The sequence below is a fragment of the Harpegnathos saltator genome, unplaced genomic scaffold (genome assembly GCF_003227715.2).
Source record: "Harpegnathos saltator strain DR-91 unplaced genomic scaffold, Hsal_v8.6 scaffold51, whole genome shotgun sequence".
NCBI lineage: Eukaryota > Metazoa > Arthropoda > Insecta > Hymenoptera > Formicidae > Harpegnathos > Harpegnathos saltator.
The window spans coordinates 795,522-809,665 of NW_020230327.1; the positions used below are offsets into that span (position 1 = coordinate 795,522).

The 14,144-nt window shown below is 47.9% G+C and overlaps 1 protein-coding gene across 1 annotated transcript in view; it reads left to right on the top strand.

Moving 5' to 3' along the window:
* The first annotated feature begins 1,824 nt into the window (after positions 1 to 1,824).
* Positions 1,825 to 14,144, top strand: part of LOC105189503 (uncharacterized) — a 96,635-nt gene continuing 84,315 nt past the window's right edge. Inside the window, exons 1-2 of the mRNA XM_011151627.2 lie at positions 1,825 to 1,861; positions 2,192 to 2,394. Of these exons, the coding sequence (XP_011149929.1) occupies positions 1,825 to 1,861; positions 2,192 to 2,394 (240 nt within the window). The remainder of the gene's footprint in view (positions 1,862 to 2,191; positions 2,395 to 14,144) is intronic.

Consider the following 14,144-nt stretch of genomic DNA (forward strand, 5'->3'; position numbering starts at 1 on the left):
AGACTTGAGTGATTACAGCCGCTGCGAATCTTTCTCGCTCGTCCGGCGTATCTCACCGCTCCGACTTTCGTTGCTAGCCGCTGGTTATATCGCGGGGTATATTCCCAAGTAACCTGACAAAGAACGTAGTAAACAAGCTGCTCGCGTTATAGCACTTATTATTTGTGCAGCGGCATTATAAAAGTCCGTATGGCTCTCGTGCGCTCCGGGCGCGCGAAAATGAAGATTTATTCTTACCGCGACCAGCCGCGCGCCGGGGAATCATAACTCACGGAGGCGCGCGCTGCTCCGTCTCTCTCTCTCTCTCTCTCTCTCTCTCTCTCTCTCTCTCTCTCTCTCTCTCTCTCTCTCTCTCTCTCTCTCTCCCTCTCTCTCTCTCTCTCTCTCTCTCGCTCGCTCGCTCGCTCGAGAGGGCGCTCGGATATGCCTGCTCTCTTTGAAACCTTAACTCGCGAGGCCGAAATTCGCGCGTCATTAAATCTTAACACGCAGCGCTGTAAATTGCGGCCGGGCAATGCGCCGAGCTGGAGAGCGAGGTCTCTCTATATTCCGCTCGATGAACCTTTAACGACAACGGCCTCCGCACTTAAACCCAACGCGCGCTCGTGACCCTCGCGCGCGCGTTGCGCTTTCCTCTCGGCCGGTATATATCCGCCAGGACCGACGTCGCGACACCCACCACTCCAGCCGGCCCTCGAAATTAACCCGATGCGCCGCCGTATTATGACCCATCCGGCCGAGTTAACGTACACACGCGGCCCTAGTTCCGTATAAATCTTGCCGGTGCGCACCGCTGACGTTTGCGCGGTACTAAAGAACTTCATTATCGCGTCATAATGCGTTCCGTTGTGAAGTGCGCGCGTGAGCGAGGCGAACGAGATTATTCACAGCGATGCGCGTCAGGACGCGCCTCCTGATTATTTCAATCGCGAACGTGACAAGGGCGGTGCGAGCAAAGGCTCGCTTGCTAGTTAATAAGAGGTTTAACAATACACGATGACGCCTGCAGAGGCGATCTCGAGTATTAACGGAGAAGGCGCAAAGGCGCGTCACGACGCGCCACCGACGCGACATTTCTCGTGACCTGACACTCGTACGTGTCTGCTTGATTGTACCGCGTATCTCTTAATGCGACCATCTTTCTTCGATGAGTAATCAATTAGCCACACTCTCATTGTGTTTAGACTAGCAGAAAGTGAGTTGCTTCTCTCCCCCAACTGGTCGAATAATAATATTACACTTCGCTCTCGGGTGTATTTTTCCATCGGGCGGGCTATTCTACAAGCTACGGCCATAATTCCACGCAGCTTCTGCTATCTGTGTATGCACAGCCAAGTGCGCGAATTTCGAAAAGGGACTTGGGGATCGTCGCGTCGGTGCACCCGCGCGAAACTCGCGCGCGCAGTGGCGTTTACCCCGACCCGACCCGTAACCCTCCTCAGTAACCGCGTATTTATTCTCGCGCTTAACACACGCCACCCCCTTTTACCGTCCGTGCCCGCATTCGGCTGACAGACGTGGGCGGTAATTGCGAGGCGACCGCGACTATAAACGTCGCCTCTCGTGTCCGTGCGCCCGCGGATTAACGAAATAGGACCCCGAAATTGCGCAAATTGCGAGATTGGGGGGACCCTATTCATGGTCGAGAATTAGAGCGTGCTCGAGATTGCGATTCGTGAAAGCCGGGCTACCTTCAAAGCCCGCCTTGCTTGCTCGTCGTTTCCAATTTTATAGTTTGCGTGTTTCGCCACGAGAGAGAGAGAGAGAGTATCCCGGTGCAACTGCGCGAGCAGCACAGATCGTAGAATGAGACATTGTTGCATGATGCTAACTGAGAAATTGTTCATCGAGAAGAGGAAAAGTGATGTAGAAAAGTAGCGAGTAAAATAAATTCCAGAGTAAAGATTTCTCTCTCTCTCTCTCTCTCTCTCTCTCTCTCTCCCTCTCTCTCTCCTCTCCCCTCCTCCCTCCCCTCTCTCTCTCTCTCTCTCTCTCTCTCTCTCTCTCTCTCTCTCTCTCTGTGCCAAGCTCTTACGCGCGCGTGCCAAGTTGAACGTGACACCAAAGTTCGCTCTCTCTCTCTCGGCCTCTTTTTACAGTCTTTTTCAGTCCAAATCAGCGGTGATTTTGTCTACGGTGGAGCCGCGTCCGCTTTGCATGAACGCTCAATGTGAATGTGCTCGTGTTTCAGGTAGCGACATCAAAGTGGAGGTTAAGGTGCCGACGGAGGCCGTGGTAGGTTCCTCGGTCGAGCTGATATGCGAGTGGCGGCTGTTTGGAGGGAACGGACTCTACTCGGTCAAATGGTACAAGGACGAGCACGAGTTCTTCCGATATATGCCGGAAAGTGAGCAGAGGATACTCATGTTTAGCCAACCTGGCGTAAACATCGAGGTGCGTTGTCTACATTTACATCTATGCCCACCTCATCCAAACGAGCGCGTTACATTAGTTTGCGCGATCCCGATCCCGATACGCGGATAAGGGTGCGTCTGCGTTTTTCCGATTTTTCCTGCCATGTACCGCATCGGTATATCCGGGTATGTCCGGAGAATGCGCTCTGAAAGAACATTCGTTACAAATGTTACGACGGAGAGCACGGTTGCACGGTGAAGACATTAATAACAGCCGAGGTGGATTATCGCGGTTCGATTCTCCCCGATTATCAGAGAGTACTCTGCGGAATTTCTCGCTCGGTATCGCCGGAAGCGGAACAAGCGATTCCCGTCGCGAGCCTGACGGAGCGTTCATCCCTATTCATGCGTTTCGAGGTCGGCGAAATCCGCCGTTTCGCGATGCAAGCGAAATTCCTTAAAACGCCGCACTCGCGGAAGCCCCGACAGTGGGGCTTCTTTCGTCGACTGTACGCGAGATTCGATGCAATCAATCTTGTCTCCCTCTCTCTCTTCGCTTCTCTCCCCCTGCCGCCCACCCTCCTGTTCTTCTCTCGCGTTCCCGCCATCCACTATCCGAGACACGAAGAAAAGCTCGAGAGCACGCGAGCCCTCGATAAGACGAATGAGAGGAGGTAAGGGAGAGAAAGGGGGCCAGAAAGACCAACCGCGCGCGCGCGCGCGCGCGAGAAGCTGATCGTTGCCGACGTGCGTGCGTGCGTGCGTGCGTGTGTGCATGTGTGTATGTGTGTATGTGTGGAGACGGGAGCTCTCCCCGTGCACAAGTTTCCGCGATTCCGATCGGCGCGACCGTGAGCCAGACGGTATCATCACGTTCCGATGTAATTCATCTTCCCGGTTGCTGGCCGGCAAAACGTTCCGGACAGTGCATCCAGATCGTTCTTGCGCCTGCGCGCCGGTTTGTAAACGAGAGTTCATTCCGCTGTTGCTGCCGTCGTGCGACGCTACATCATCTTCCCGTAACTCCGTAGTCCAAGCTGAAAGCCATGACGCCATGGGATCCATCTCTTCCTGGCCTCGATAAGAGGAAAGCGAAAACTACGAATGGTCCCTCTCGCGCGCGCGCGCGCTACGATACTTGCTCGCGGATTGCTCGCGAGGTTACATCGAGGTTACCGCGGGACTGCGGTTATCGAGAGAAAACTCACGTTGTCCTCGCGACTTGCTAAAGCTAAAGCTACGCGATCAGCGATGAGGGATGCGGCTCCCTAACTCTGCTCCCTTCACTGAGAGACGCTGTCTAACTGGAAAATATATTGCATATCGCCATGACAGCGTGTTTCGCAAGGTTTCGCTTGGTATCGAACGACGACACGCCTCGCGCGTCGTCGTTGGCCGTTTTCGTCTCATGACACTTTGACGCGGTAAGCTTATTTTACATTAACTTGCATCAACCCTGCATAATGCATCGTATGATGAAGAGTGAAGTTTGTTTCATCTACTTTTACTGCCAATTTCGAAAATGTTCAGATGAAGACTCGCGAGAGCAAAATCTAAATCGAGAGATGTTTTACGGAAATATTAATTTGTAATTTTATGATGTCTCAACAACGTTTTGGTCGTCGCTACCAGTAGTGATGAATCGAAAATAATGTCATCTAAAATGAGATTGCATGAAACATAGTATGTGTATAAAATTATACGAGGCCGTACACTGAATGGGATTCGCGTTGATATAAATGAGGCGCGGACTCATCATTTTCCCGTAGCACGGGTCGTCAGGGCAGGGGCGCGCGACGAGATATCTTTGTTCAAAATTTATTAAAGGAAGACGCGAGACCGCAGCTTGTGTTGAATATCTTTCAACACATGCCTTTCATACACACGTTGACGTTGATAATATCACGTCGAATACCGTCAGGTCGAATGGGTCGTGCGATAATCAGCAGACGAAAAGATAATTGTATGATCATTTTCAACGTTAGAAATTATTTTTATCAAGTTATATATATATATATATTAAGCAAAGTACATAATTTTCATTTTGACCGTCATATAATAATTTGCATGTCACGTTTTGTTCGGTAATAACGCGACTATTTCCACTTATATCCCGGTCTGATTATAACGCGACTGTACTACTTTCGCCCAGAAACGAATGAAAATTTCATTCGTAGCCAGCTAGTCGTAAAGAGCAGAAGCAGAATTTCGTAAATTTGGAATATTTTTAGTATTGTCCAAGTTTTAATAGTAAATTTTTTTTTTTTTACATAAACAAGCACACGTACGCTCAGGTCTTCTCACACTTAAATGTGAGTGCGCGAGTAACTAAAAGGACAATCTACATACTTTTGCGATAGCTCGAGACCGAGCGGTTAATCCGCAGGAGTGCGCGCGTATAATATTAGGTGTACAAATGAATAATCCAATTTTTTCAGCTACATTCAAGGTTTATTTTAAAAGAAAGTAAATTAAATTGTTCAATCAAAGTATTCGCCGTTGCTTTTTATAACTTTAAGCCATCTTTCAGGCAACTGATGAATTCCATCTCGGAAAAATGTTACGTCTTTGAACACGATAAAGTCGTCAAGCCATTTTTTTTCGGATCTCATTCACTGATTGGAAGTGCATATCGGACAAGGCGTGTTGCATCGACCGGAACAAGTGATAATCGGATGGAGCAATGTCTGGTGAATACGCCGCAAGTGCTGCAAGACGTCCCAGCCAAGACTCATTGTGGTGTCTTTTGTATTGGAAGCAATGTGTGGCCTGGCGTTGTCATGCAACAATTTCACTGGACATTCTCCCAGTTTGCCAGTATACGGGCGTTTTCGTTCCAATTCTTGATTCAAGCAGATTAATTGACGTTGGTAGCAGTCCGCAGTAACTGCCTGGTTTCACCCGGTTCCAACAACTCATAATAAAGCACGCCCTTGATATCCCACCAAATGCAGAGAAGAACCTTCTTTCCGAAGCGATTTTGATGATTCGCCGGGATTTACCCATGACTTTCTGCGTTTCGGACTGTCATAGAGTATCCATTTCTCATCGCCCGTAACGATTTTCCACAAGAAAGCTGCTTTCGACGCTGCTTATTGAGAAGAGAAAGACACGCTGCCACTCGTTGATTTTTGTTGGTTTCAGCGAGTTCATGCGGAACCCATTTTCCTTCTTTCTGAATCTTTCCCATCTCATGTAGGCGTTTGGAAATCGTTTGCTGCGTTACTCCCAACTGTTCTGCATGCTCTTTTTATGATTGTTCCAAATCATCATTAGAACACTTCGGAGGGCCTCCAGGGCGTTGTTTGTCGATTAGACTGAAATTACCGCTTTTAAACCGCTTAATGCCAAAATGCGCACACATCGTACGATACAACACCTTCGCCGAGAAAGGAACAAATCGATTCGCACGTTCTTGCAGCATTTTTTCCTTGTTGAAATTCGTAAAGAATGCAGTGTCGGATATGCACCTTATCTGTTGCCATTTTCGACTGTACTGAACTGAATACTTTTGAAGGTTACGTTGGGCCTTTCGCCAAACTATATGTTCTTTTTAGCCTGTATATGTCAACATTGCATAATCACAAAAGAGCGAGAAAATCTATTCAATTTAAAATTGATTTCATAACTGCTTAAAATAATGTGGATTATTCATTTGTACACCTAACGCAAAATTCAATCAACGTTATATAATTACGGTGCTTCTATCAAGAGATCGGTTATCGGCGCACGATCGTTAACATCCTTGACAGAATCGATTCCGGGCGCATGATGCATCCTTCTGCGGCGATATCAACGAGACAGGGAGCTCGTTCGCTGAATCTGAAGATACGTCATTTTCTCTAGAATCCTCGATAGCTTCGCCTGTCGGCATTCTTCCTAGGAAACGAGATTCCTCTCGAGAAACGAGGGAGAGCGTGACGAGACGTTGAATAGCGCATTGACACGGCGCAATGCGGATATTTTCGCATTTCTATTTATTGATTCATTTTCTCGTGTACGAGACTCGTGCACGATGGAGTTTTGTCCCCGCAATACTGAAATCAGGACTCACGCCCTGATTGTGTATCGCGAGCATACAGCACGATAAGGAACATTGAACATGTTTTAGCTGCCTTAATGTCAGAAACAATCGATATACCAGAGCGCCGCGATGAAATGCACGGTATTTTTGTACATTTCGAACGAATTGTTTTCGATATTAAATGCAATACCGCTACAGATGACACGAGCGAGCTCAGAGCCTATTTCGTAGCGCGATATGTCATCTTCCGGGATCTCCAGCGGGTCCTAGATTCTCCTCGGCTTCCAGCTTCTATATTTCTGGCCTCTCTTCTATTGAAGATCGAATGTTTCAAAGAATACAATCCACCAGATTGTACTCCAATATTCGACAAATGACGTTCCTCGATTCACCATCCTTCCGACTCGTCTACGTCTGAATCGGGACATTACGTAAGATACTATTACTATATGTGAGATACAACGCGCACACATGTGCACGTATACAATGTCAGAATATATGTGGGTAATAGGACGAATCGTCGTGGGAAACGACGATATTCGCGGGATGAACAATCTCTATCACTCGGATCGTGATCAAAACGCGTCGCTTCTTCGAGAAACAAATATTGGGTGAGTGCAAAAGTTCGTGCGGAGTTTGTGAGTAAAAGTCACACAGTGATTAGGCAAACAAAAATCTTTATTCAATCAATGATATATTCTCCATCGTTTTCTATAATCTTTTCCCAACGTTCTGGCAGTATACGGATGCCTCGATCATAACAACTGCGCGGTTTGGATTCGAAGAACGAAGAGACGCCGTTTTTTAAGGCCTCCAAAGAGTCAAAGTTTTTTCCATTTAAATAATTTTGCAATGACCGGAACAAGTGATAGTCAGATGGTGCGATATCAGGAGAATACGGTGGATGCGTTAAGACATCCCATTTCAGGCTCTTCAGTTTGCGCAGCGTCTTTTTCGAAACGTGTGGTTTGGCGTTGTCGTGATGAAAGACGACTCCCTTGCGATTTGACAAAATCGGACGTTTCTCTTTTATTTCTCGATTCAGATTGGTTAATTGGCGACAGTACTTGTCCGAATCAATCGTTTCGCCAGCGGGGAGAAGCTCGAAATAGATTATGCCCTTGCAATCCCATCAAACAGAGAGCATCACCTTCATCGGGTGCAAACTGGCCTTTGGCATTGCGTCACCATGCTCACCTGATTGTTTCCATGTCCGTTTGAGCTGAACATTGTTGTAGAGGACCCATTTCTCATCGCCTGTCACTAGTCGATCCAAAAACGACTCGTTATTGAGCCGCCCGAGTAAAGAAACGGCTGCAGAAATTCGCTTGATTTTGTTCTTCTCGGTCAGCAAATGGGGCACTCATATATCGAGCTTCAAATCGAATCCCATCTTTTTTAAACGCCGAAAAGCGGTTGATCGGTCAACGTTTAGTGCTGTAGCAACTTCTTCTGTTGAAATTCGCGGATTATTGAGCACTAAAGTACGCAAAACATCGTCATCAATGTCAGAAGGTCGACCAGAGCGTGGCTCGTCTTCAAGGTTAAATTCTCCGCGCCGAAATTTAGCAAACCATTTTTCCACAGTTCGTTTAGCTGGTGCTTCATCCTGATAAACATCCTGAATGTTTTTTACGGCTGCGGCAACGTTTATTCCCTTCCGAAACTCGTAAAGCATAACATGCCGTAAATGCACCTTATCGATACTCATTTTTAAAGTGATATTTCTCGAAGCAGTTTGTATGAAAACAAATGATTTTTTTTTTAATAACAGCTGAAGACGTCACCTTTCCAACGTTATATAATATGTAGATGGAAGTATTAATGACAACACTTTACGACGCTTATAACTCCATCTATTGAAACTCCGCACGAACTTTTGCACTCACCCAATAAAATCAACCTCGCGATATTGGCGAATATATATTGTTGTGAAATGTGTTATCAGATTATTTTTACTAGGATATTAATTGTATTTTTTGCACGTTATCAGGTTATGAGGTGATCTATATATCGATGCGAGCGATGCAACTCGAGCTCTGAAAACCTCGCTGAAAACGATGCATTTTTGTGTCCCTGTTTCTCATTAAAATTCATAGTATTTAAAACATTTAATTTGCGTCACTTTAAAAATAAACGAGTCAATTAGAACGTTTGCGTGCACGTGTGTGTACAGCTGTTGCGTAAAGCGTAAAAAAAAAAAAAAGAGAATACGTGAAATCCTCGGAAGCGGAACCTCGACAAGCAATATTTCGTTAATTTTCGTGACATGCGCGCTATCGTTGATCGGCGGTAATACCCGTCAACAAGAACGAGCTTGCAGCATCGGGAAATAAAAATGTAAATCCTCTCTAGGAAGCTATTTTCGCTATCACGCAACAAACAATTTTCTCGGCTTACTCGACGAGAAGTTTTAAACTTCAGTCGATCAGTCTCGATCGATGACTTGTAATAATCCAAAGGAGATACGTACGAAGGTACGAGGCTTAATATCGGAATACGTGCGCGTCACATGCATTTGCGACAAATGTCGAAATGAGGAAGAACAATGTCTTTATTTCCATTGCACATTCTGTGGCGTGCGGTGATAGTTTTTTATGTGAAACCCACTCGTCAAGCCATTAACACACGGGCTTGAGTCTTGAAACACGCGAAACGACGCGAATGATTCGAGAACCTGGCATCGCGTTTACTTTTGGACGTTTTCTTAAATCACGTCACGAGGCTGAAAATCGCAAACTCGATCCAAGATCCAAGATCCATTGAAGGGGGCGACGGGACGCGAGCGGGACGGCACAAAGTGCCGGTGGCAGCGCGGCTAAAGCAAACAGAACTATTAAAATGGAAATTCCTTTGTGCGAATGTACACCGTGCGGAGGGGCAAAGTTCGGCAAGATTTTCGGCACGTCGTATACTGTACTAGCCGAAAACAAGGTCAGTAGCAACGATTGTTTGACGATAGTTTGAGGATAGTTCCGGGCGAGATCATCTCTGAAACGCGCGGAAACTTTTCGGCGATTCGCGAGCCGAATAATATCCCACAGCCTCCACACGGCCGTTTGCGCCCGTCGTCATTTTTTAAACTTTTCTCCATCGGGAAAGCGCGTGAGTTTCGCCCGCATGCGCGCGCGCGGTCGTTTGCGCAGAAATTTAAATGATTTAGCTCCGAACCCGGGGGAACGGGCGAATTTTTGATGTTCCGGCAGAACTTCGCCTTTTGCAGCAGATATTTCTCTGGGATGCGGGAGGATAATGGCGGCTAAGAAACGACGCTCGCCACTCGATTCTGCCACTCCCGCGAGATTTTCCGCGTAAAAATCGGGAGACGGAGACTCGCGACTGCGGCTGCGGCTGCGGCTGCGGCTGCGATTGCGATTCTTCCTCGACCGATCAGAAAGCAGCGACTCGCGGCTGCGACTCACGACTGTCGTCTGTTTGGACGGCTTTCTGATTGGTCGAAGAAGAATCGCAATCGCAATCGCAGTCGCGAGTCGCTAGTGTGATACGCGATCTTAAGACCGCGACTCGTCACTGTCTGGCTGTACCGAACGTCGTGGGGCTATTATCCTGGCGTACAGTATCCTTGGACAACATTGAACGCGGCAGTGGCTTTATGGTTTCTGCGGATTAAATATCATGGGGGAGTGTAACTACATTAATTATCCTCCGCGCGATTCATCTAACGGAAAGCTGTTTTAAGCCATAACGCATCCCCGCTGGAAATTCCTCATTTATATGCAATCGCTGCGCCACATTACCGTTCTCGGCCGCGTCACATATCGAGATACTGCCTCGCGCGAACCGTTCACCGAGAAAGCGAGGACGAGGACGTGCCATTTGCCTGTAACGCAAACTTTTAAGTCCGCTCGTCCGCGGCACCTCCCCTCCCCCCTCCCCCTTCGAGAGAGGGAGTGACGATAGCGTGAGCGTCCGCGTACATTATGGTAAAAGCGAACGTAACGTGCTCGTAACGGCTAAGGAATAATACAAAGGCGCGCGCGCGTGTGTTCGTCCTTCTCTCTCTCTCGTAGCAGCATCCATTATTTCTAATCGGCTAAAATCTCGTCGTGTATCTCCACAGAGGGAACATTTCAAATTTCAAACAAACAATTGTAAGCGTGATTGTTTAGCCACATGAAGAAGCAAATTAATCTGAAGAAAGAAGACGCGAATTTGCGTGTTCTCGAAGAGGAAGATCAATTTGCCTCTGTGCGAAAAACTTGAAATATCCACCACCGTGTTCGCAGTGCGAGCGTTTGCGGCGACTTAATTGCCAGTCGCGCTCAGTATAGCCCGCCGAATAGCGGGTCGTTGATTCGCGTTGTAGTTCAATCGGAACTACTTTGGTGCGTATCAACATGTCGACAGGCATTCGTATAAATAATTCGACCCGGAACTCTGCGGTAGCAACTCGCCGAGGTTGCCGAGCTCGCTTTAAGACCTGACTCGGGAGACCGGTCGGAGAGAAACTGTCGCGTACGGACCAAAATCACAGAGATTCTCCTGACCGCGTCGAAGTGCTCGGTCGTCGAGAAAGATGTCTTTCTCTCTCTCTCTCTCTCTCTCTCTCTCTCTCTCTCTCTCTCTCTCTCTCTCTCATGGGACGTTTGCCGCGTTTACACGGTTCAGGTGAGGAATACAAATCAACGAGCGAGGACGCCGCAGCGTTGACACGGCTCGACTGCCGAAATAGACGGAGAGAGAGAGAGGGACAGAGAGAGAGAGAGAGAGAGAGAGAGAGAGAGAGAGAGAGAGAGAGAGAGAGAGAGAGAGAGAGAGAGAGAGAGAGACATCCCGACAACCCTTCCCCTCACCCGAGTCGTTCCTTGCTCCACCATCGCATGACATTTGCATGTGCTTCGCGTGCGACTTAAGGCTGCCTGTAAATAGAGCGACTTCCGGGGGCCGTTACGTGGGCAGGAAACGGCCGAAAGCTCGCGCCAAGGTATTACTCGGGTCGCGGGGAAACGGGACGGCAGCGGTGGCCTCGCTTGGCAGGAAACCAATGAAAATTTCCAAACAATCTGACTAATCTGCCGTGCCCCCGCGGGCCACCATCTTCCGCTCCATAAATCGTCGGCGGCGGCTCTCCGCTCGCGAGAGCTGTAAAACCTAACCTAACAACGTCGGGCGCGCGCGCACGTGCGGTCTATATTATTCACGAGCCAAGCCGCTACGCGAATACCGAGGCTCCTCCTCGGTCTCCCGTTGTATGACCGACAACGACGCTAACGTTGCAATGCCATCCATTTTGCTACGCGAAATCTGTAGTTTTCGTGTCGCGACGGCCCGGGACAAAAGTTTTCGAACGCGAACGCGGATTCAACAACGGACTGACGTTGTTACGTCGCGTTTCGTGTCGCTGCGTCAGGGAGTCAGGGAAGTCAAGCTATCAGGGAGTTGTAGTCGTTTAAAAACGCGGCTGCGCTGCGTCAGATCTCGGCTCTTGGTCAATGCGCGAAAGCGCGCACGCACGGTACGCTCAATCTTCGTACTGCAGCAGTCTCTCCGACTGAGATGAATGATCGACGTTATCCGCAGGGGGGGCAGGGAGGGCTCGGGGCGAACACGTGGTCCGAGCGGAGTCCATGCGGAGCAGCCGCGGAGTGGGGCAAGGTCGCGGAGAGGGAGCAAGGCCGCGCCACACTGGTCTGCATGTCGTCATATACAGGCGCCAAGTATGCGTATTCCTGGAAACGCATCCTGCGGAATGCGACTATTGTTTCGCGTCGCGCGTGTCACCGACTCTGTGCGTCGCCGTCGCTGTCGCCGGCTCGATCGAGAGCCAGAGACCGGATCGATGCAAACGTCGATAACTCCATTCCTAGAGGTCGCAGCGATTCGAGACAAAAACTGTTGGGAAGGGGAAGTCATTGCGCTACCGAGGAACGTAACACTGTTCTTTCGTTAAGCAAGAATCGATTGGCATAATTGTGTAAATGTGAAAGACATTTGTCTTCGTGTCTGCGGCAAGAGGGAAATTAATCTATGTTAAATGCAAATAACAAACTAAGTAGTTTTATATTTTCGACGGATATACGCTGCAATTTAAATGACAAAAGGAAAATAGTGTAATGATAAGGATTTTGTTTTAGTCGATCTGGGAATTAATCTGGGAATAAATCTGTCCGACAAGTTTGTAATGCCGATTTGTTCTAAACAATTATTAAAGAAAATATTAAAGAAAAGGAGCAATACGTGTGTGAACATGAGAGGTCTCATTCGACTTTGAATGATTCGACTGTGTTTGTCTATATGTACTTTCTCAATGGAATTTCATTCGCGGAAATTGAGAGAGCAAAAAGCGAGTTCTTTGAGAACATTGCGCTGTAAAAATTGCCAATATTTTTCCAGCATATGTCGCAGTTGATTCTCCTCGCGGAGAAATTTGGACTTTGCGAGAGCATCGACGTATTCAAACAGCATGCGTCGCATTAACGAAGGATGAAAAATTGCAATGCCAACATACCAAGTGAAGTCTCGCCAGTTAAAACGTCGCGAGATAAACGGGAAGAGTCGATACGAGCTGTGACGATGCAATGTGAATCAATTACAACCCGAGTGTCTGAGCGAGCGCCGTGAAAAACAGTTCCGATCTTTACTTAAAATGTTCTTATTCTCGGTGGAAATATTGCGTCGTTTTCGCGACGACGTTCAACGGAACGCGTCGCGAATTTTTCTATCAACGGCGGAATGTTCGACAGTAATAGTCGCGAGGATAGCACGCGAGAGACAGAGAGAGAGAGAGAGAGAGAGGGAGGGAGGGGGGGGGGAAGGAGGACGAGAGACGCCTGGAATTATCTCTAAGACGCACGTGACGTTCCAGCAGAGGCATCCAGGACGCGGCGGTCGATTTTTTTTCCTGTGCGAGAGGAACGATGCAAAATGCCGTCATTTCTCCGCGAGTTCATCCTCGCCGAGCGGATAGAAGCAACAACATCCATTACACGTCCGCATCCATCCATTAAGCGACGTCTATGGACGTCGTTTTGGACGGTCTTAATGGATTCCACGGGAGGTCAGATTAATTCAACGAGGATGAAAGTGAACGGAAAAGAGATGAGCATCTTCAGCGCGTCCGACGCGCCTGTGCGCGCGGAAAAATCCGCGAATTTCACAGCGCATTACCTCCCGCAATCTTTTTATCGGCTAACGCGCTCCGGAGAGTGAGATTCTCCGGCTGTTTCTTACGTTCGTCGCGAGTCTCGTACGAGTTTTTTCGGAAAGGGCTGCGTTCAAATCCAAAGTGTGTGTAGCAGTAGTTGAATTCAATTATCTCTCGAACGCGGACGATTTCGCAGGTCGACGTTCGCACACATATGCTCGCACGGAGATTAAATCTCTGTAAGAAACTTTATTATCATGCAGTAGACGTGTGACAAAACAATGTAATAAGCATGACGCACGGTCAGGTTAATCGGCGGATTTTTAGGAAGCAGGTAAACAAAGAGGGAAAAAGGAAAGAAAGAATCGGACGGAGAAGAGTCTCTGATAAAAGAAGCGAAGACAGTAGGATCGAGGCTTTTGGCCGTTAGCTTCTGACACCTTTTCTCGACGTGGAGCTATCTTAGATCGTTCAGCAAGCAAGAAACAATTCGTTAGCGCATTAGAATAGCTACGCTTTGTTCCGCAGGCATACTTTGTGTTTTTCGTATTTCGTATTTACGCCGGTCATTTATTTTCTTTATCTTTGTACAAGCGGTCACCTCACACGATTGTAGCGTAATTTGATTTGTTAGATTATAATCGATAGTTAGATTATAATC